Source organism: Falco punctatus, assembly GCF_963210335.1.
Source record: "Falco punctatus genome assembly, chromosome: 2".
Classification (NCBI taxonomy): domain Eukaryota; kingdom Metazoa; phylum Chordata; class Aves; order Falconiformes; family Falconidae; genus Falco; species Falco punctatus.
The window spans coordinates 78373335-78398260 of NC_137581.1; the positions used below are offsets into that span (position 1 = coordinate 78373335).

Genomic DNA, 24926 nt, shown 5'->3' on the forward strand with positions numbered 1-24926 from the left:
TTTAATTTGAACTTTAGAGATATTATGTGGTGTTCAGGAAGACCTGAACATTCAGAAGAAACCTGAATGACATTGAAATCTGGTTCCTTGAATACCAAGCACTTATTAGTAAAATGTGAGGTAAAGGGAGACAGAAGATAAACTGCTACAAATTAGAAGGATTAACTCAATGGGGAAGGAGGAGGATGAGTGTACCTGGCAAGAAGGGGATAGCTATGCAGGCAGCTTTCTGCAGATGACATGAAAAATAAGACATGTGGCTTCATAGCTGTTTCATATGTATCACTACTCCACTGAGATCTGACAGATACACACTCTCCGCTTGAAAGGGAGCAAACAGTGCTGGCTTGGCATACTTCAAAATGCATGTGCCAGCACACATGTGCTGCAGTTTAAGCAGGGCAGCCAAATGCCTAAGGCAGGCCAGCTTCATGCTAATTTTCATTTGTCAGTGAGACTTGGCTAGCTATCACTTCTTCAGCATATTTTGCAAGCTACTGGACAGCGCTAACATCCAAGCCAAGCTGAATGAGCCTCTCGAGTTAGATTACAGGAGATCCTGTCTTTGTTTTACAGGGCTTTTTTTCTGAGTGCTTCTTTGTATTCTTTGCTTGGGCTAATAAAAGCTTGGTGTGTTTCCATGCTGGAACTGGACTTACGGGATGCATCTGCAGATGCAGAAACATCAGTAGCAAAGAATCTAGCATTAATATTGTGAAGTGCAAAAATCAAAGTTGCAGATTATCTGAATTCTAGCAATATCTTTTGCGGTCATGCTATGTAAACCTTTAATAGATAGTTTTTGTCTGACTGCAGTGTGTGGGGCAGCACACAGCTGGATCTAAGTGAATGTTACCTGCTTTCTGCATGAAACTTAAGGAACCTAAACCTATTTTCTGTCTAGTCATGGGATGGGTATGTTAAAATAGTAACAAAATGAATACATTACTGTTATGGAGGAGCATGTTAGGGTGCTTTTGTAATGCCTTTGCATGATAGTTTGCTGTGTTCATGTGTGAAAATCTAGTTGGGTTCTTTTACTTGAAATGCAAGGCTTAAAATGCAGAATAGAGCCTGATGCATAAAAGGAATGATTGATGACTACTTGCAGTGGAGAAACTTCCAAGTTTTCATTGAACTTGAATTGGAAAATCCACACTTCTGTGGAAGGAGAGTGTTTTGAACAATGTGGGGGAAGCGTGCCTGACCACACTTCCCCTGGACTTACTCCACGGCTAGGGTGCTACAGGAACCATAAAGCATTTAGTCTCAGGGCAGGTAACCTGGTGGGTCTGTCCTGAGGCCACAAACCCTGGAAACTCACTACAGCTGCTCAGTGAAAATTACTTTCTTATATTTTCTGCTCCTGTTAATGAAAGTGACAGCAGCATCAATTTCACTGAGCAGCTGCAGGGTCCTGAAAGCTTTTGATTAGTGGAAATCCCTGGGTTTTTTTGGCCGGCTCTTGGACAAAGCTTGTGACCTGGCTTTTCTGCTTGCTGGCAGTTGAGTGTATTTGATTGCTGTCCCTGATTTCTGGCAATCAAGGTGACCTTGTGCATCAACCTGTCCATTTTCCTTTTTAGTATGGCATGGTTGTTTCTGATAGCTTGGCTGTGGGTTAGACTCAGTACCAAGACAGCTTTGCTCAGAACTGCATCACACTTTGAACAAAGCAGCTCCCCCAGAGTCTTGGTAGGTAATTGCTGACACAAACTTCATCAATGCGGGACAAATCCTCTGTCAAAGGATGTCAATTCCGAGGCAGCTTCAGCAGCCAATTCAGGGTTCCCCTTGCATCAATCTCCTGGTGGAACAGAGCCAGAGATAACAGGTTTGCGTCATCTCTCTGTGCAGCCCCTGGGCAGGGTATGTTGCCAAGGCTGCAGCACGCTCTCGGTCCAGTGATTCCCCTGCTACTGGAGTAGCCCTAAAGAAGTTACTGTCATAACTGCGGATGGCTGAGGGGCTGCTGGTAGTTGCTGTCTGTGACCACACTGGCTGCCTGGAGGTTTGACGAGTAGAGTAAGTGACGTGTAAACATCCTTGCTGCTTAGTCTTGCTCTTGTCTTGAAAATCTGAAGGTTTTGCCCTAGGGTGAAGGCAGAAAGTTCCTTTGCATGGCAATTTGAAACTGCCATAATTAATACCTTTTAAAAACCTGGCTGCCCAGTTACTAGTGCAGTCTAACACTTTATTAACATCTGTTCACCTTTGAAATATGTAGGGAAATAAGAAAGTGAGAACAACTTTTTTTTAATTGTACAACTGGAAATAAAACAAAAAACACTAAGTTTTGCAGCCTGGGAAGAAGCAGCTTGTTTTAATAATCATAGCAAATATCAAGTATGAAGCAATTTGTCAATGCAGACTTTTGCCATTAATAACCCAAGCTGTCCTTTGAATGCAGACTCTAACTCAATTACAACTGGGTTTATAGCTCAGCAAATTTCCCTAAACTTCAGAAGGGTTTGGAAGAATGAAATATTAAAAATTTTTTTACAAAACCACCGTCCATAATCGGTTATTTTATGCCTAGGCAAGGACCCTGATGCCTTAGTTGGCTTAGGGCACTCTTCCTGTCTGGGGATGCTAATATTAAAACATACCCAAGATACCATCTGAATCCAGATGCTTTTCCCAGATCCCCAAGGTTCTGTTTGGCTCCTAATCAGATGCCAGCCAGTTGCCATTAACTGTCTGTATTGCCTGCACAGGTGGCCGAGGCTTGTAATTTAGACTGCATGGATGGGCCCGTGTTGCTCTAAATCTTGCTTGGTTGCAGTGAAGAATGCTAGGAGGTAATGCAACATCACAGGGAAACGCAGTTTGCTGTGTGTTGTGGTATGAAGTCCTGACTTGCTCTGATTTTCAGTTCCCAAAACAAAATTGCAATGCCTCATTCCTCCCCGTGGTACTGTCTGTTGCCTGTTCTGTTGCCCTGGTACAACTGTTTGTGGATTAGAGACATTGACTACATTACTGAAATGATCAACGGAAACAATTAAGCTATGTTTTGGGTTTTTTTTTTTTTTTTTTAGCTGGATCATTTTAAGTTGTTTTGAGCATAGCTCTGCTGAAGGGTTATTTTTAACTTGAACAATTGTAGTGCTCCTATTTTTCTGTATGGCCTTGCAAACAATTGTATCCAAAGAAACAAGGCCTTGGGGATGGGAAGGTGTGGCTGGATTGGGCTGGACTGGGAAGTAGGAGTTCTTAAGGCAGGTTTCCTGCCCAAACATGCCCTTTCTGGAACCTAGTGCCAAGTCTCATGCAACCAATAGATAAAAAATAATAGGAGAAAACCAGAAGAGACCACCTTGAGAACCTCTGTCACTTTTTCATTTATGCCACCTAGCTTAATTGATTTTTATGTGATTGAAATATTTTTCTTGGGTCACTTTGTTTCCTCTTCATCAGTTTTCCAGTGTAACTGGGATTCGGGCTGTGTCACCCATGTCCAAATGAGAGCTGAGGTAATTTTTTTGGCAAGTGGTGTGAGAAGTCTTATTCTGTAGTTAACTCTACCCTCTTTGCCCTTTGCTAAACAAAACCTAACATGCAGTTTAGAGAAGTTCCACTGTACCACACTGGGGTTCCAACTCTGTTCCTGTGAGTAATTCTGCTGAATTGAAGACAACTACTTGTCCACATATGAGCTACCCCTGTAAATAAGCCTTGCAGGATCAAATCCTCCATTTCCTGCAGAAAAGAGGGATCGCTTCTCATGGCTGGCATGGTAATTAACAGGATTTGGGAAATACATTCTTGCAGCTGCTTTAAAAAGTAACTTCAAAGATTCCATTAATCTTTGCCTCAGAAAAAAGTGATTACAATGTCTTTGGAGAAATATCTGCTTAATAATGTTTTAATGCAAAATATGCTAATAACATAAATATTAAGCAAGCTATGGTTTGTGCTAATTATGCTGATCACATTTGGTGGTGGTGTACATATTCTGTTTAGGACACTGTATGGAACCCAAATACAAAATCTGCAGGTTCTCACTGTGCAGATTTATAAATTACAGTCCAGCAGTGGCAAAAGTGGGCATAGTGAAAGATCTTCTGAGATATTAGAATACATAAAACCAGCACTGTAAGTGGGTTCTGATATCCCAGACAGCGATTCTGCCCATTTACCTCAGGTGCCTCCTTATTTAACCTGAAACTGTGCTGCATGCTGGAGCTGTATTGTTTATATACTCAGAGGTGCCTGTTCTGAGGACTTGCCTCAAGCCAAGAGCTCTATGTAGACAGAAGTGAACAAATCACGCCTCGTAAATTGAGGCAAATGTTATAACTATGTGAGCAACCCTGTGATTAAGGCACTCTGACTATTGAGTGGAGTATGCATTTTACATAGATGTGTAAATAAAATGTTTGACATGGACAGTGACCCCATTGCAAATAAAATAACCCAGAAGCAGGGACTGCAACTCTCCTTCAGCTACCTGAGAAGCTCCACCATCAAGGTTGTCTCTTCAGTTCCTATTGCTTTTTCTGTACCTGAATGTCCAGTGGACCAAGAGGAGGGCCAGGGCCTTCCACCAGCATGTCTCGCTGTATTGTCTCATGGGAGTTGTGGGTTCATCCTGAGTAAACTACCTAAACCTGCATGTACTCCTTTCTGAGGTAATGCAACAACCAGTATGTGAGCAGTCAATGTGGTAAATTGCCTGCTTTTCACACAGGCTCTAGCTTTATGGACAGCTATACCTTGAATATAGTGCTTTCCTTTTGTGTTTGAAAGTAGTGTTTGAGGTGTAATTTGCACCAGTGTAAGTAACCATCAAAGATACAAGGATATGAATGCTGAGGTCCAGGTTGTGTCCTTTCTATAAAAATGAAAGGAAATTGCGAAGATTGTATCTTGTGTAATATTGCAATAGCAAGAGCCAGGCAGTGGTCCATGTCTGGAAGGAAAATCATAAGTAGTTATCCACAGCCTTGTTAATTTCTGACAAATGTTACTGTGGTTTCTAGAGTGACCATGTACGTGTGTGCATGCGCATGTACCTTCAATGACTACAAAAGCCATAGAAAACCCATGCTGGTTACTGCCAGCTTTTAGCCACTGCAGTTTGAATCCCATCAGCTCATCTCAGCTTACCTGTGGAGTTTTAATTTATTGAAATAGTAATAGGAGAGCCTTAATAAAGTTAAGGACAATCAAAAGCTAGTCAAGTAGAACACTTCTTGATCCATGAAGATGATGACAGAAATTGTCAGAGTGCCAGGGATTGTTCAGTTTTGACAGCCAGTATTGAGAGATGGTTTCTGACACTTGTGCTCTGGCAGTATTAGATTGCCCTGGCAATGCAAGACAGGCAGAAAACTGGCTGTAGAAAACCTCCCTTTGTGTAAAAGTGCTTGCAGAGATGGTGCTACGTAGGTGAGGGTAGAGGCCATATCCTATAGTGAGAGCAGCCAAAGGGAAGTGGTAGTCTCCAGAAAGCTCCTTCTACCAGAAATGTAAGCTTGGTCATAACCAGGAGTGGAGTCCTTTGTACTGAAGTGTGAGTTGATAAATTTTTCCTTTCTGTCAGGTGCCTAGAAAATGTGGCCTGTGATTTCTTACAATGATGTGTAAGACAGAAGTAACAGATGTTACCAGATTTACCCATCATTCAGATAAAATACTGGCTAGATGTTCTGTAGCTGATGCAGTCACCTTAATGTGGGTTTTAAAGGACAATTTCACATCACAAATATTCAGTACCATGTTTATAAAAATTTGGGACACAAGTGGAGGAACTTGTAAAGGAGGCACAAATAGACCAGTGAGGAAAGTTTGTATAGCTTCTAATGCAATTTTCATTAATCTATTCAAACTTCTGTCTGGGATTCTTCAGATCATTCTGCAGATGGCCTTTAGGTGACTAGCTGTTACTGATGCGAATGAACCTGAATGTCACAGAAGTTGGTTTAGGATTTGCCATCTGGCTGTATTGCAGACCAGTTTTGAGAAGATTTACAATAGGAGAGAACTTGTGCATGGCTCTCCAGCAGGACACTTCATTTCTCCCAGCTGTTTATCTTCATGCTTTTTGGTATATAATTCCAAAAAATACAGGGGTACTAAAATTCTAGTCCCATTACTTAGAGGCCAGATATTCCTTGCAGCTTCAGTAAACAGATCTTTCTGTCACAGCAGCATTTTTCCTGCTCTTAACTTTTTATCTTAACCACAGTAATATCTTTTGTCCTTGTTACAAAATTATTTATTTTGTTGTGGTTAAGAGTAATGTTTTTCCACACTTTAATGTGTGAAATGCTGAGTGCTATAGTTTCAAGTCAATACATAACAGTAGAAAGAGATTGTCAAACATAGTGAAACAGAAATCTCCAGTAAAGAGTTTAACCTAATTAATCACATTGAACCCCCAAATTCTAGAGTATATCCACTCATCCCAGGTCATAGCTGCTTGGTTCTTGTTCCTACTTACATTTTGGGTTCGTTTAGTTTCTAGCTTGTGTTCTTTGCTAGAGTGTGAAAGAAAGACAATTGCAAAATTTATTTCAGTCTGCTCAGGATATCGCCTCATCACAAAATTATTTTGAAGTGGCATGTGTGCATAATGTGTTGATTTACCAGAAATAGCTGATGTTTCCTTCGATCCCCACTGCTTGTTTTTAAAGTGAATACGTTAGCTTTCTGGTTTTGTTTTTTTTAATAGCAAGCTTATACCTGATGTTAAAAAGCATGGAAAACTCTAGGTTCTTAACACCAGGAGAGCTGCCTATAATATGCCTGGAAAGGAGGTACATTGAAAAGAAGACTGTTGCTGTATGTAGAGACCATTTGATAGTCTTCTGTTCTGTGTTTTTAATCCAGATTTCTCTAACTCATTCTTTAGTTTGTTGGAAGCATGCATGCTAATGCAACATCGTCAAAATTCCACCTAGGGGAAACTAAAAAAATGTGCTATGAACTTGCAGGCAGTAATGGTTACATAGTAAGGATGCTTTGGGATCTAACCTGTGCCTATAGTCTAATAACCTCCGGTGGGGCTTACTTCACTAGTCAGACTCTCAGTATCTTCAAAGATCAGCCAGCACTAAGTAAAGATCAGCCTGTAAGAACTTTCTTACATTGTTCCTGGATAAAGTCAAGGGTAATTGCCCTAATTTGAGGACCCGTACAGGAAGTATTTAGTCCTGAAAAATAGCAGGTAGAAATTGCTGTATCTCCTGATTGTTCTGCTGTTGACTAGGAAGCTTACCTTTCTTGGAAAACATGGAAAGTCCTTAAGCAGACACTTAGTGACATTTTTATTTGCAGAAAAGTTATAAACTTCATAAAATTGTAAAATGTATTTTACAGTTCTTTATGGCTAAAGCAGCTGAAGTCTTTAATTGAAGCAGAAGGCTGTGGAAAAAAATGAGGTGCTTATGAAATAGTTTAGTTTGATTCAATTTATCTCTTGCAGAGAAAATATGGAGAACAGATGGTAGTGTTGAATAAGGGCTTGCTTGGCAAACAGCTGGCTGACCTGCAGCCGTTTTTGTGCTGCGTAGGACCAACATGTACTTCTGTCACACATGTAATGCCTTTTGTTAGGGGGGGACCTGGTAGCGAAACAAGACTTAAGCTTACATATACACAGACTTCCCTGCTGTTCCTCCTGTCAATGAATACAGAGCATCCTAATAACACTTAGTGTGTATTAATGAAATTATTTTGTTGTCCTGAGTCAAGTCTACACCGACTCTGCTATTCACTTAACAAATAATTTCCGCCATTGCTATTCTCTTAATTCTACCTTTGGATGCTCTTTTATTTGATGTAGAAAAAAAATACTTCTAAAAAATCTGCAGCCACTGCTTTACTGGGATACAGCCCGCTGTACCTTGTTGGCCCTGCATGGAGATGAAGCAGAAGAATATTATTACTGTACGGGCCTATTTGTCAAAAACTTTCTGGCAGTTTCATGTCCCTGATCTTGGGCTTTCTGTGGCTCATCAAAAAACAAACCACCCTTCTGCCCCCAAAAATTTTGTAATCAACACCTGGCTACAATCCCTAACACTGAGGTGCTAATTGGAAGCATAACTGAAAAGGTCAGGCTGTTTCAAGACCAGAACAGAATATAAGATTAAAGGCAAAAATTAAGCTTGGGGGTGCAGGAGGGGCTAGAAGAGTAAGTAGAAAAGCTGTTGCAGTAATTTAACAAGATTCAAAGTCCTCTGGGCTGCAAATGCACTTTTGACCTTAGTTTGTACACCTAGAGGACTAATTTAGTACAGTTTTTCATACCACATTAACTAGCTGCTGTGTATAGCACTGAGAATTTAACAGGAAAGTAAACCTGTTCTTTTCTTACTGGGATTTTTGGCATACAGCAGTAGTGCTTTTTCCTTCCTCTTCTGACAAATTGGGAGTGACTTAGATTTTTGGAGACATTTTTAATGACGCACCTTTGATGTTCTGTAAAACCACCAAGTTAAAAATTAATATAGCCCCAAGCAGTCATAAACTGTGTTTCCTCCTACACAACATAGCAACAAAACTGTTTATCCTGTTTTACTGTAGAATAATTAGTTTTGTGCTTATGTTCATTTTGGCTCTGTTTCTTTAATGCCTAGTGGAAACTTCTTCTGTCCTGGTGCTTGCCTTAAATGCTGGGGAATTTTAGAAGCAGCCTTTGAGTGAAGGAAGCTGGCCACAAGTTATAGGAAACAAAGGATTAGACTGCTTTTATGTTTTAAAATATGGCCAACCACTTGGGAATTTTTTTGTTTAAAAACAAACCCCAGACATTAATAGTTTTTCTGGTATTTCTTTTTTATTATTTTGATTTCATTTGATTTATTGCATCTGAAGACAATATCTGTTTTATCAGCTTTTGGAGAGCTTTCATCTATTGCTGCTTGAAAATACATCTGTAACTCTTCCTCGTATTTAGTCCTCTTATGCTCTAAAGGACGTTAAAAAGCTAGGCTTTGTTTTGCAGCCTGTGGTAGCACCATGAAAGGTGATGAAAGAAGCAAGAAGCTCCAGCTGCTAATAATACCAGCATCTTGAAAATGTTAAAAAAAAGCCCACTGAATGTATTGAAACAAAAGGCTAAAGGCTTTGCAGATGAATGATCACATGGTATATAGATTTTTTATAAGTTTCAATGCCATGTTAATAAGAAATTTATTTTCACTTTCAAATCCATTGCACTCATTTGAAGACAGCACAGTGCTTAGATCAAAATATGTATGTAACTGAAGGAAAGGCTATCAGAAGCTTGTTTGACAAACTTTCAGGCTTCATTCTGTATGTGTCCAGTGGTCACCAACCAAATGAATGGCTGGAGAATACTTAGACTGATTTCAGATAATCTTGTCCTCATGAATAGAAAAACCTTAATTGACCAAAGCCAAGGTTTTTATTTGCTTTCTCTGACAACTTTCCCGTTTCCTTGAGGGGAAATCCTGAGATACAAAATGTGTGGATCTGTATTCTGGTATAGCCTAGGGAGGAAAGAGAAGCTTTCATAAAGGCTAAATAGCACAGCCTGAAACACTCATGAAATAAGACTACTTCAAGAAGCATTTGAAAATAAACAGGGAAGGGAAAATCAACATAGCTACCATTTTATAGATAGGAAAAATCCACTATTTTGGTTTTTTGGCAGGTCCCAGTAAATGAACACTAAAATCTAGTTTCAAATGTGAATTGAAATTGAAATATGGAATATCAACCAAACTCTAAAGGCATAAAGGTTATATCTTTAGCAAAATTGGTTGTTGCATGTTGATTTCTGGCTGTTGGTAGGTAACTTATGCTTTTGTAAAAAATGTTTATCCCTTTAGAATCCCATTCTTTGATATTATCAGCCACGTCTTCTCTCCTGTCTTAGATCTGAGGCTCCAGGGAGAAAGAAATGTATTTTCATTGTATGGGGAGACTGTAGCTGTGGTTACAGACTCAGTTGTTTTCTCTGGGACTGCTCTGTCTTGCTGCGTGGGGTGAGAGGTGAGGCAGAGCCAGTAAAGCAGAGATAAATGCACTGAAGTCTGCCACAAAAGTGAGAAACCCCCCCACTGGCAGGTGGATGCACGATAGACCATATGTAGCCCTTTCGTATTCTCCTAAAGGGTTTGAAGAGCTTTCTTCCCCCCTCTGACTTCTATAGTAAGTGCTGAGTACACGTGAAGGTTTTGTTCATGATTAGCTCCATATACACAGAATACCCTGAACACCCCACTGCTGTAGGAGATGAAGGACAGAAACTAGAGCATAGAGAAGGTTTTAACCAGATATTCTGGAGTAAATACCTTCAGATAAGTATGCCCATATTTTTTGTAAGAGAATTGATATGACTGTCCTTATTTTGGTGCAAGCCAAATGGTTTGCAATGCTGCTATAGCTGTTAACATTCCTAATGCGTGAGGATGTGCTGCCTCTGACTGAATGGAGTTGGATTTACTCACGGAACTTAATAGTCCTCATTTTTTATATGTACAACCCTAGAGAATGAATTTGTCTGTTTCAGTAATACACACAAGTATGAATAACTCCAAGTCAGAAATGCAAGCTTTGCTATGCTAGCTGAAGTACCTTAATTCTACCTGTGAGAAGCTTTCCCTGGGGGATGCAGTGTAATTTTCATAGTGAACATTCCTAAACTAGAAAGCTGCCTGATAGTGTAACCATATTAATGTAACCCTGCCACTGTGAATATTTATTTGGACTGCATTGATGTTTGCCACATGTTACGTAGTAGAGTGACTTAAATTGGTTTGTTTCATGGAAGGTCATGAGGCTGCTCTTTGGACAGAGTGAACTGAAGTGGAAAGTTCCATCTCTGCTTGTGGCCAAAGTGGAAAGATAAGTCTTCTGGTAAAAGTCAGGTCGGAAGAATCATGGAAATGGAGGTATAGCAGGGACCTGAACAGGTGTCAGACTGTAGTTTATACCCTTGCACTGCTGGAAACTTGATTACCCATATCCCATCACTAGCGTATCGTAACTATATAAAGTTGCACACATAGTTACACAGCTCTACCTAAATGGTACTAAGCATTCATGTTCTGAAATGGTAGTGTTTCAAAACAATCAGGCTGTAATTGCTAGTAATTTTAAGGGGGAAATGTGCATTCAAATTTGTTCTGACCGCTTGTTCTGTTCCCCACCCCCCCCAACAGAGACAAGGAACCAGATCTGCAAATGGCAAAGACAAGACATCTGGCGAGAATGGTAAGGGTTGACTATTTCTTGATGGAGAATATTGCGTCAAATTGAGCCAAAATATTTTTTTTTTTACTGTAATGATAGATGTCAAGTAGCAATGGCCTTGGTTTCATGTATTATCTTTGCAATGTGTTTTAAGAACTGGAAGGGCTTCAATGGGATGGTTTTCTTTACATTTGTATGTTGAAATCTACTTTATGTACCATGGTAAGCCAAAGGACTCTGTGGGAGTCAGTACAGATACAAATGAGGCTAGAACAAGGCAATGTTAAGTATGTGTGAAAAGGACACAAAGAGACTAGGTTAAGCATTATGGGCAGCTACTATATGAATGGGGAAGGTGAGCAATAGTAAACTAATTGCGAAGGACTTGCTCATACACATATTTTCTGTGGTCTGATTAATCCCACCTAATTTTAGGCTCATAACTAAGATACCAAAGCTAAAAATCACGCGCATAAAGCCCATCTGAGTGTTGCTGGAGATAGGCTATGGATGGAGCAGCTCATGTGGAAGTATTATATGGCAAATAGGTTCCTAACTTTGGCACTCTACATCAGTGGATGTGCACTCATCCTCCACTGCTTTAAGGGGCAAGTTATGGTTTTTTCAGACTTCAACAAAGGAGATGGCAGAAACCAATTTCTTCCCTTTAAGTGGCACAAACAATTGCAATTATCCCCCACCCCTGAAGAAAATAAAACTGCATTTTCAGTGAAAATGGCAACTGTGTTATAGCTGAAATCTCTGTTTTGTTGCCTACAGGAGGCAGAAATGCTTTACACACAAATGATCACCTGATTAAAATCCAGTTACCATCAGAAACACTTTTCAAAGGAAAATATTTTAAGCAGCTTTATTATATACCCAGCTGAATATGAGGCAACATCAGCTTGTAGACTTTCATGAACAGCATGATGATTGAACTATATAAATATGCTGTCTGCTTCTTTTTGATCATCCAGTTTTAATTAAAAGAATATGTTCTGGTAGTCCATCCCATCTACTGAAAAGCAGGAAGAATGTAAGTCTCCTCTGAAAAGCCGAGGGTTTTCTGAGATGGAATTTTCTGAGCAGTTATTTTGGCCTTTACGTGTTGGTCTGAACAGAAATTTTGGGCCCTTTGAGGGAACATGTCTTAAAACATTAAGAGGCTTCTTTATGCTTAGTTTTCCTATTACAGAGAGGTGACTTTCCCATAAGGGCTGTTTGCATAATGTTACAGTAAATGAAATCTGTAGATGATGTTCCCAGTATGATAGAACACAAATTAGAGTGGAAAAGAAAGAAATAAATACTTTGGCTTGTTATAGTGTCTTGAATTAGTGGGAACAAATGTACCCTGACAGCAAAGCCATTTGCATTCTCAAGCTAACAGGAAAGGAAAGCAAGCAAAATTATGTCAGCCATTCGGGCAGCATAGGAAACATGTTTTTCTCTTTGCTGTTGGGGCATGTTATGAACTGAGCTCATTTGCCTTAAATTTCTTCCCAAATAAAGTTGTCCTGTTGTCAAATTTAGGCTTAGATTTACTGATCCTGCAGCCTTTTTAAAAGCAAGTCCTTTTTTTCCTCAAAGGGAATTTTGAGTGAGAAAAGACTGTCATTAATTCACAAATACATGATTCTAGGTTGTAGCATAGTTTTAGGTATGTAAACAGGCAGATGCACAGTTAATCTTGGATTAATAGATACCAATTATTTTTTGTAGTGAAATTGTAACAAAAGACTGTCACCTATGTAAAATAGAGGAGCTGCAGTGAAGATGAAATATTCCTCTGGTCTCCCCAATCCACATGCTTGCATGAAAATAAAGCAGAATCAGAACTCTGAACCTGAGACCGATTTCTAAATCAAAGAAGCAGAAATGTATAGCTCTTTGTCCTTATTAGCTCTGTGTAGTTAAAACTCAAGCAGAAGTCATTTATTCCTCTGAAAATTCGGATGTGCTATAAACCTACATACACAATATAAACCCTGTTACATGTTTTTTGGCCAGAAGTCTGCTACACGTCCATGTCTTAAATTTTCATTGTGGCTGTTTTTACCAGCCTCTAGATGTTTGCTTCCCTGTCAAAAAGAAACTTTCCCTCTTGTTAAAAAAGGGGAAAAACAAAACACCCTTTCATCTTTATGTTAAACATTTTCATAGCATGACTTTTTTTTTATAAAGGCAAACTAGCCTTGCTCTTGATTACAAGGTGTTAGTTTCCAGCAGCTTTTCCTTATGACAAAGATGCTTAGCTTTTTTCAGCGTTTTTGGTGCACACAATGGAGACACTGCTCAGAGTCAAATTTTGTTTGTGCATTGCTTATAGAAAATTAATTTTGGGCCCATCTCTAGGCTGGCTTAAAACTGGACAAAATAAAATTGACGACCATGGCAATCAGCATTCTCCCTCTTTGAAGCATTATATTGGGTTGCTGTCACTGTAAAGCATTCAAGCAAATTCAGTCTCTGAAGATTCCTTTTATAGTAGTGGTAGTTTTGGTAGACACAACTTCATGTTCTCATTTGACCTTTGTTAGACAGCGACATTGTATCTGTAGTTGTAATTCGTGCCTACCGCTACAGCAGTGATCTCTTATCTAGCCTTCCTGCTGATGGGGGATTGTATCACACACAAAATGCAGGCTCAGCCCCAATGCATTGAACTGGCAACGGCTCATTCTAGCAGCCTTGCTTTTTGGCTCAGGACGTTGGGAAGACTGAGCTTCAGAAAAGCCAGTGATGTAGAGCAGTGGTACTCACCAGTACAAGTTTGACAATGGGAGAATAAAATCCCATACACAAACTGTACCAGTTGTTAGATTGATGAAGGGACTGTTGTACCTACATGAGACCTTCATTCATCAGCAGTTATCTTCTCTCAGCTTCCTTCTTGAATAGTCTTCCAGGCTGCTAGGTGGTAAGTTATGGGGGACAAAGCTCCCTCTTTCCTCTTTCAGAACACTGGTCATTAGCAGACAGGATTCCCTTCCACTGTATTTGGTACAATGTATACCGCCATATCTTCTTGGGTTTTATGTTGCCGCAAGCCTGGTGATTCTTGAAGCTCTATCAGAATGATAAATACTGAATAATCACTTGTTTTGAAGTAACTTTTTCTCACACTGAGAGTATTGCTGTTAACATTCAATGACCTTACTGGATGCTGGTCAAGCCCCAGGTGACATTTGTCTATCTTGAACTTTTAAGCAAGTTATAGTTCATGCTTTTACAGGTTATGATCAAAATCAGATGGTAATTCATGTCTTCCTAAGGGAGAGTGACTACTGCATTACAATCTGCTGTCATGGTATATCAGTTGCAAGTGAGGTTAATGGAAAAGCTCCTGATAGCTTCAGTGTGTGCTGTATAATGCTGAGTGCCTTTCCATCCAAAACATACTATGCTGCTGTCAGAGAAGTCTGTGTAATTTCATTCTCTTGTCAGAGTTGGAAGAACAAAAATATTGTTGGGAGTAAATTACATAAACTAGTTTTTCTGGGTGTGAACTGCTCAAAGGACCAGTCTAGAGTGGTGTTCCTTTAGACCACCTAGTTTAATAAAGAGCAGTAATACTATGCATACAGGAGCACTTGTGTAAAAACAACTTGTTGTACATAGGAGCCATGTAACTGTAGCTGCCTTAATCTCATTGGGTCTTGAAGGATTTCAGTCTACCTGAAAGAAAAGGTGTACTTATTTGTGTATGGCATTACAGACTTGTAAACTGTTACATAATGCTGTTCTCTAGGGTAGAAAATCCAAAGGGGAGACAGCAGTACTATTCTCATGCACCTCCTCCTATATGAATCCGACTTGTTCTAATAGAGTCAGTGTGGGGTAAGAAACTATAACTTCATCTTTGCTCACCTAGTTTGATTAATCAGGCCTATCGTGTTTACAGATGCATCCTAAATGAAAACAGGATGTTCCTACCTTATTATTTTTACGATCTTGTCAATGTCACAAAGTTCCTTTTTAGGTTAACGCTTGTCAATTCTCATTCTGTTTCCTGTTGCCCTTTTTATTTTTTTTTTTTAATTTGTAAGCTGGTATTGTACAACTTGCTCTTTACAGCCTAGCACAACTGGCAGGGAAAGAATTGCATCAGAACCAATTACTTCTATGTTCAAACTTATTAATAGGAAAAAGTGATTCTAGATCTCACTCTTGGTTCTGAAAGTACATAAGGCATGTGACTATTAATTGTTACTTGTTAATCATTTTCTTGAAACATCAGCTTTATCATTCAGCAATATGAGTATTTATAGCAAAATATGTACTTTCACGTGATGAATGCTATAACTTCCTGGTTCTTAGTGAAATGAAGATGATTAAGTTTTGCATGAACTTACATGCTGTGGTGGATTAGCCTACACAATCATGGCAAGATGGTCAGTTGTACTGAAATTGGAAGCCCTTTTCAGTTTCTACTCATTCTCAAGCACTTGTCTTGTCAGTGTATGATCTCTGCTTTGGGGTGGTCAGAAAATTGTAAATGAATAAATGCTCTGCATTTCCTCCTTTTCATACAGTACACCATAGGATGCCTCTACATAAAGATAAAGAAACAGTAGAATTAATGAAGTAAATTTTTATCTTTTACATATAAACTCACTTAAATTTGATTGCTTCTAGAAAACATTAACAGGAATGGAGTCAGGAATAAAGGATCTGTCTCGGTTCAAAAGAGTGAATAGTCATCTTCATAGTTATTTACACAGTGTTTAGCTTAATAGAGCTTTAATTCCTGGCCAGAGGCCAGGATCATTATTATAGTATGGTCTAATATAAATAACTTTTTAAGAACTTGAAATTAATTTTCCACTAATATTCTCCAATTGCTATGTAAAAACATACTGTTTAAGGGAACAGCCCTGCAAATAAACTTAATTGTGGAAAAAAGATTTTGAAAAAGGAGGGGACACATGAGGCTATCTTGTATAAATATTCAAAGAATCTCATGGAGCATGGTTTGCTGTATCTGCCCAGGTCTAGAGGTCACATTCTTTAGTCACAGCAAAGGACAGTGACTGAGCTGTAGCATTGCAATGCCTTGTGCATTTTCTTTCCCATAAACCGTTGCTTGTGTGGCAAAAGATGAAACAGTTCTTGCAAGGAACTGCTGTATCGATGTTTTGTTGTTGGGATTTGTTTTTTTTTTACAAACACAACTCTTTCAGATTGTTTGTGATATTTCACCCCCACAGCACTAATCAGAAGTTAGAATGGGGAATATTGTATGAACTAATTAATTTTCCTCCCAACACTCAACCTAATACCCAGGAGAACTCAGTATTATCATGCACACCTGTCTTTCACTACGGTGTTCTGCTAAAATTCTCTTGTCCCTTGAAAGTGGTGCTTCACAGAATATTAACTTCCAGTCAGTAACTCAGTCTCTCTCTTCTTCTTTTGGTCTGTGTCCAGAGCCAATTTCTGTCCTATCTTATACAGCCTAGCTGGTACTAGCAGAGATTTAGGAAGCGAGATGAGAAATATTTGCTATATCTCATCCCCCATCTTTTAAAATAGGAAGTCTGTGTCTCAGCAACATCTCTAAACATGTATGTAACCCTCAAACGTAACACATTCACAAAGCCGAAATACAAAGGGTGTTTGAACCCTCAGCATAGCTATGTAAGTGGTATTTGGCCATGTATAGATGGCTTGGGCTCAGAGGAAGATGTAAAAGTCCTGTGTGAACTCAACACCATGATCTGGAGCTGAGAGTTTCAGATGTGAGTTAGGAGAAAAATTCAAAGTGAACTGTTCAAAAGGAATCCCATCGCAAGGCGTAGCTATGCATGGCAAAAACACTGCAGGCAACCTTATCTGCCGAGTTTCATTTCAGGAACTTTCTTGGGGACAGCTGTGCATAAAGTTTACCCAGAACCAAACCAAATATGTCTCAGGTCCTCTCCTGGCCTGTATCTCTTCCCTTGCCCAGACTGGTCTGTTTATCATAGAGTACATTCATCTCTTCAGGCAGCCAACATGTCTCAGCTAAAGACAGATTGAGCCTTTAATAACAAGGCGCTCAGATTGTTCACAGATCTTCCCTAGAGAGGATGCTAAAAGGAAGAGAAGGGAATTATACATGAACTTCATTTCCTCTCCTAGGTGGATTTCTGTTTCTTGAGGCCAAGGATAAGTATAAATCCTCTCCAGAGGAAGACTGTGAACTTGTTTATTTGGGGCAATGATGACAATGAAGGATTGTTCACAAATTTTGTATCAACAACTTTTGATGTTTATCTAGTAACAAAAATTTTAAAAGCAATTATTTTTATGTGTTTGATATAAGGTACATGCTTTCTGTACTGAAATGTCACCTGCCCTCACACGTGTCCATGCACATGATGCACATGCAGTGGTCATCTGATTTTGGGGGGAGGATCCTCTGGAGGTTAAAATAACGACCATACCCAATCTAAACTTAAGTAATGCTTGTAAGAGCAGATACTGTTCTTACTCTTCTGTTATCTGACAAGTTGGGTTTGATACTGTTCGTTACTACTGCGCTTTATCTGCTAATAAGAAGCTTTTGGTTTTAAATGTTTAAGGAGAAGCATCTTTAAAAAAGACAAACAGATATTGTTTGAAAAGTTTCATCCATTAGCAGTGCTTATAGAGTCTGGCTAATGTCCTGTCTCTGGAATTCCCTGTAAGTTTTCATTTTGTGTGTCGTGTATAATGACTGTCATGACTACCAAGTAAGTCTATTTACCGACACAACGGATATAGCATTATGCACATGAAAGGTGTCTGTGTGTATGTTGATGTATCATCTTAATTATGCAGCTTTTTCTTGCATGTTGTTTTGGGGCATTTCTCTTCCCTGGGACTGTACTGGAGAAGAAAAGAATGCTTTCCTATCTGATGAAAGAGTACCAGGAGAGCAAATTGAATGCAGAAGTCCCATAGGAAAAAACTCGAAACAACAGAGCAGAAACAGTACAACCATAGAGTTATTCTAGCTTTTTAAACTCACTTTTTAAGGACTTATATTTCAAAATTTAATTTTTTTCCTCCCCTTAGAGCAGGTCCCAGAGAGCTAGCACATATGAGATAGAAAACCCTTACACTTAACACTCCTGCTACACATGAATCTTTCTAGGTACTTATATGGTCCTCACCACCATAGTAACTGAGTATCTTCCAAGTATTTAAAAATAGAGATAACAATAACAATTTTTGCCCCAGTCCATCTTTCTTTCCAGCTTGCTACAAGAATAACTTGATTAATTTATGGGATCTTTGTTTTGCACACAGTGCTTGTATGCAACCTGGAAAACTTGTGTGCCTGCTTAATGTGATGCTCTCAAGCTGAGTGTATCCAAAAATTCAGCTGCATTTCTAAAAACATGATAAATGAACACTTGTATATAAGTATATATACTTACTTACGGTCACTCATACAATCTGCTCCTTTGCACATTTGAAGGAGGTTGAAATGAGCAGAACTGCAGCATTCCTGCAGTGTTGACATTAGAAGCAGCCCAAGGAAATAATTTTGAATTATGCTCGCTTGTAACTTGGCTGCAATCCTCTACTGAAACTTTGTTGTGTTAGATGGTGTGCACACCCCTACAAAAGCTTACTGTGTTTTCAGGCCAGCCAGTTTTAGTGAGAAAATGGAGGAGCAGTGAAATTGCTTGAAAGAATGGAGTCGGTAAAACTAAAGATAGAAAGAGCACTGTTCAAGTCTGAAACCCAGGCCTCTTCAGGGTACCAAGGAGGATCTTGACATGCTTCTTTGTCCTTGTGCTTTTTATAATTTGCATTGAGTCTGGCCTGTTACACTCTTGGTTTGGCCTTAGAGTCCTAGTTTCTGACCTTAGCTGACAGCCACCAATTCCTCATTTGGTAAGATTTTTGTCTCTGTTTCTTTGTCCTTTAAACAATGACAATGTTACTTGGACCCAGCTTCCTGCAGAACTGGGATCCTGGCACTTAGGAGGCATCTAAATCAGTGGGCATTTGAGCACCTGAAAGGTGGTAGGAGCTCCGATCCCTTTTGAGAAGCTGGTCTGTAAGGATCAGGCTTACTCACTAAGAAACTAAGAAAAAGTCAGTTGTAAATTAAGGAAAAAACTAATAGTAAAGATTTGGTGATGCTAGTGAGTTTTGCCTTTTAGATGACTTGTAAATATGCTGGAGCTTCTGTCAAGTGTTTAATGAGGAAAAGCAGAACTGAAATTATGCCTTTGACAAGTGCCATATTTCTTTTGGAAATCAGTCTGTAATTATCACTGTGCTGCCTGACTATGCACCAGGGAGAATGAGACTTATTTCCATGACTGGCACATAGCTGACATGCACTGGCTTACTTCCAGAAATGTGCGCTCACTTGGAATTGTGCTGTCATCAATACTCTGAGAAACATTTAGTTCTGCTTTGCTGCTGGTGGGAACCTAAATGAACTACACGGGTCAAGCCAGTCCACGGCTAACACTAGTAAACCCAATTATGTTACCTCTGAAATGAATCTGTCCTTACATCATCAGGGATGGTTTGGGGCTGTATCAGGGCTAGAATCAATGGCATATGTACATAAGCTGGCATATTTACACTGGAAATCCATGGAGCTGGACTGACTTGAGCAAGTTACATATCTATCTCTACATGTTACCCAGACACTAACAACGCATTAATAAAAGGTGGATGTAACTCAGCAGTGTGGTTTTTAATTTAGTGGAAGTGAAAAAAGAAACAGGAACACAATCAATGCACAACAGTGGTTACCAGCATTTACTGTTGTGGAAATATCACTCTTTTTGACTGTACACAGTATCTGTCTTACTTCAGTAGGCTTTTGTTTTCTTCTGTTATTTTCTTTTTTCCAGAAGACTCTGTTTTCTAAATGAAATGAAAATGCTTTTCCACTTAGGAGTTCCTTGTCTGTTAGTAATTTATTAAATGGTTAATATTTTTCTTAAGATTTTTGAGATTTTAATTTACAGCACACAGCTGTCTTAATGCACTTAGCTTGATGCTCCAAAATTAGCTTGTAATTTCATGTTATCAAGCTCCCTTGTGTAAGGAGGCACTGTAACAGTGGGAGTGTTAAAGACTTGATTAAAACTTGGTCCTTAGCTGAACTACTGACCAGAACAAAGAGCAGTTAAGGCTGCAAAAAGAAGTTAGATGCTACATGAACCAGTGCAACATTTCACCTTTAGTCCCCGTGCTCAAGAGCAGATTTCAGGACCTTATGAAAAGTTGCCCATACAACGTAAAAGAAGGGTGTCTCACAGCAGGACTTCAGCCCACATCTGTCTTGGGTTTCTATACCAAGCAGGAGCTGTTAGGATTAATAATAATAAACTGTCACCCTTTCTAGATTAGGGGTTAAATTCCTCTTGCCTCTCTGTATTGGTGTACATATGTGTGAGAGACCTGAAGCTCCAGAGAAATGTATTCCTTCGTGACGTGATGATTATCAGAATGAGCCTCTCTGTAGAGCTTGGTGTTTATGGGTCCTAATCTGATTTAGGTATAAAACTGCTTCTGATTTGCTCAGCTCTATCAAGGCTGAGGAGTTTGTGGGCAATACTAAAATAAGTGTAGGGCTTGTGTACCTCTGGAGTTAAGTGGATGCTCAACAGGGATTTTTCAGAATGTCAGGTTTGGACCTGGGCATTTAATTCCTTCTTAATCCCATTTCAAGCAATTCCATCCTTATTTAGGTCTGGCTGATCTTGGCCACCTCATGTCAGCTCTTCCAGACATTTTCTCTATGGAAATCCATATGTAAAAAGCATCCAAATGTTTCGTGGCTTGAGGTCTTTGTTAGCTAAGCTACTGGATCTGACAAAGCATTTCTTTGGTCAAGCAACTTGCTATTGGTTCATTTTTTCCTCAGACCAGAGTGTGTTATGAATAGGAAGCGCTGCAAAAAAAAAAAAAAAAAAAAATTTCCATGGAGGAATTATCAAGAGAAGAAACTTGGATAACGCCAGAGATGGAAAAGGCATTTCAAGAGTCACAGTGGAAAATAGGGCAGGGTGCTCTGGGTAGCTCCTGGGAGATATTGTGGGCACTCCAGAGACCGGAACTGAGCTCTCAGCATTTCTCTAGGGTCTCATAATAATAGTATTTCATCACAATTGATGAATGAGTACTCTAACTGTATTTTGAATATCTCATCTTCCATTCTAATTTATACCTAAACCCTTCTGAGACTGCTGGTCGACTGTAGGTGGGGAAAACATTATCGTTAGGTTTTAGTGAAACACTGGCATTCCACAGTGACCAATTCACTAGCTCCTCTAAAAGCTGCCAATAAAAAATGGATGTGTACAAATTTATTCATTAGCACAAACTAATTAAAATCCAGGCTAATTGCCAGGAAAACAATACGTTATTGTAGGATTTCGGAATTCATTATGCCTCTCTACTAACCCAATAGTAACTATCCTGGCTCCACAGTTTCTAATCTAAGTTACAGATCTCATAGTGATAGCCAGGTAGTTAACATTTAGATTTTTGGATTGCTAATGGCTTTTTTTACTCAGTCATTTCTAATTGTATAGGTTCTCCAGAAGTGCTCCTTCCTGAGCATGTGTTGCAACAACTCTCCCTCAAAGACAATGTGTAGGACAGAGTCCTTCACGTGAACATCCTTAGTTTTATTGCACAGTGGTGCAATTAATTTCCAATACACTGAGACTTTGATATTCTGTAGTTTGAAGCTTCGACTAGCCTTGATGGCTCCTTTCCTTTATTTTTGTGGGTTTAAGGGCTTGTTTTGTTCATTCTACTTGCTTTATGTAGTCACTGTTTACTCCAGCTAAACAGTGCTGCACTATTGTATGTAAATTATTTTTGCTAATAATTTTCTATTTTGGTGTTCATAAAATAACTTAATTCTCATTAAAATTGGTAGCACCTTAAGAGTTTTGGGCTGAGGTGCCTATAGACACTGCAGAGTTTCTGACAGGAAGCAAGAGTTGGAGAAAATTCCATGCAGGATTCTGTCATTTGTGGCAGATGTAGTATAGCTAAACAGAGGGGTAGGAGGGCAGAGATTAAAAAAAAAAAGCTTGAAGATTTGTTTGCTTTTCTGGCCTTAGACTGATTTCACCAAGTCAAATGTAGGTTATCAGGTGTGGAACCTTTGAGAAGATGTGGATGCACACGTAATACCAGACCTCCAGTTATGTTTGGGCCCCATCTTGGGGTGTGGTATGCACCCATCCTGGCTTATACACGTGGCTGTTCATACAGCACAGATGAGAATCAGTTCCCCCTGCCTCTTCATCTCAAATAACCAGGGGCAGAACTCATATAGGGAAGAATGTCTAGACAGAGCTGAGGCAGCTGGATTCAAGGCTATTTGGCATCCCGAATCAGCTACCTCTTGGTGTAGCAGCCAGCAGACTAATTACTAGCAGACAGTGCAAGGCACAGGTGTATTATGATCTCATCTAATGATTTTTTTCATAAAGCAGACAGCTGTATTTTTCACTAGCAAAAATTCTTCGTGACCTTTACAACAAATCTATTCATAACTAAACTGTATCTCTTATGAGGGCTGCCTCTGGGAGACAAAGACATGTTGTGCTGCCTAGGGGAAGCTGGAAAAAAGCATTCCTGGCTTCTTTTAGCCAAGAAGGTAAGACAACAAATGGAAGGCCTGTGGGTTTAGACTTTTTTTATCAATGGGTGATAGTATCTGTCAGCAGAGGGCACAGATACAGGCTTTGCCAGTCAGTCATGAGTCATCATCTTGTCCATCAGTGTCACTTTGTCTCATTTCAGACAAGCTTAAGCCTTTGGCTTAAGTTCCTTTCTCTGTAAATTCAAGAGAAAGAAATACCTCTGTTAGACTCCAGTATAAAGAAATCTGGATATTAAGATCCATAACGATACTGTATATGCTTAGCATACCAGCAGACAGGCCCATGTTATGTGCCCAGTGGGACCAAGTGCAAGCCTTGGAGCTTCTGCCTGTGTTTAGGAGGCTTGATGGACCTAGTCTGGTGTGACTGTGGGACCTCTTTGAAACTGTGGCCTTATGCCAGAGAAAAACGTCACAATGGTTGTTTAAGTATTTATGGGTTGTAAATGAGGGTCCACATAAATAAAAAGCAAGAGACTGAGTCATGAGACGGCATCCTCTGGAGGTCTCTCAGCTAGGAACCATTCCGTTATGGAAGAACATCAAGCAGAAACTAACTTTTGGCTATTCCCTCCACTCCACCCATGCCACAGGCAGACCTTGTGATCAATGCAATCTAGGGGCTGTTCTCAGATGCAGCAGTATTAATGTAGGGGTTTGGTCTTTATTCATCTTAGTAAGAAGATTACTGCTGCTAACTTTAGTGTTTTCTTTATTACATGGTGGACTGGCTGAGGTCCAGAATGAGTTGGAATTAGAATACTTATTTTTTCTTTTTATTAGTTCTTTTTCTTCTTGCAGTAGAAGATGCTGCATATAAAGAAATCTGTGAAGAAAGCTGGGTCAAGGGGTACTAGTGTGTCTTTGTAGTTGTGTCCCCTCCTCCCTGCCCCCATTTTGTTTGTGTGAGCTTGCAACTCCCACTCTATTTGGTTCTAAGTTTCAGGTTTTAATGAACCTAAATGTAAGCACATCCACAACTGCCATTGTTTCTGGAGTGGGTAGTATGCAAGATAACCAAGAAGTTGCTGGTTTCCTCTCCAAAGTATAAATAGATACAAATTTACTTGAAACCTGGCACGGGAAGGTGTTGTAACTACAATAAATCTGACCGTAGTTTCAAGCTTCACAAACTCTTAGGACATCACAGTAATTTTCTATGCTTGTAAGTAATTTTCTCCAGGATTATGTAGTACTGCAAACATATTTAGGGCCGGATCTGATCTCTTGATTGAATTTGCAGAGTAGAAACTAGCATCTAATTAACCTGAGCTGAGATGGAGAGAAGCTGCTTCTATTCTTCTGTGTCTTTGTAAGGTTTCTGGCCTAGCAGCAAAAGGCTGAGTACAGCTTCCTATTTCATTCATTACAACTTAACAATTCAGTATAATTGCTTGACATAGTGAGTGATCCAGCCTAAAGCAGCCAGCCTCCTCTTCCAGTGTTACAGATACCTTTTGTTGTTGTAAAAGATGCTGTCTAGATGTGACAAAACAGTTGATAAGCTTGACCAAGTTTATCAGAAAACAAAACAAAAAGCAGTGTAGACTTTCTGTTTGGGCAGTTAAAAAAAAAAAAAAAAAAAGATGTTCTGTCTTCCCAGTGGCTTGTTTCAGGAGAAAGTCTGATCGATTCAGTTACAAAAAATAAAAAAGACTTGTTCTGGTTCTTGCTAGTCAGAAAAGGTTGCACAAATTGAGGGAAGCAGCAGCAAACAGACTCAGATCCTCAGCTGGTGCAAATTGCCGTAGCTATTCTAACTGATTTCTGCTGGGTTGTGCAAGGCCCAAGAGTCATTCACAATACTGAAGCTTTTAACCAGTCATTGTCTTGCGTAAGCAGATAGGTTTCTACATTCTCACAGGCAACAAGTGAATGTGCCCATGAGGGAGGGACGAAGCATGTGATGCAGTGGGATCCTCTGGGGTGATTCCAAGCTACTGGTCCTTTCTGGCAGGCAGGCCAGGTTGCTACGATGGGTCAAGTTAGTTATTCCTTTCTTACCATCTTCATCCTGAAGTTTTCCTTTCATCTTTTCCACAAGCAGTTTCTTTTCTGTCTTCCTTTCTTACTGTTTCCCTCATACTGTGTTTCTGTCTTACTCGTTCTTTCTCCTTCCCCAGAG

At 39.5% G+C, this 24926-nt stretch overlaps 1 protein-coding gene across 1 annotated transcript in view; it reads left to right on the top strand.

Annotated features, from left to right (window-relative positions):
• Positions 1–24926, top strand: part of PCP4 (Purkinje cell protein 4) — a gene marked incomplete at its 5' end in the record, with an annotated part of 48783 nt that overhangs the window by 3692 nt on the left and 20165 nt on the right. Inside the window, one exon of the mRNA XM_080377672.1 lies at positions 11081–11193. Within this exon, the coding sequence (XP_080233798.1) occupies positions 11081–11193 (113 nt within the window). The remainder of the gene's footprint in view (positions 1–11080; positions 11194–24926) is intronic.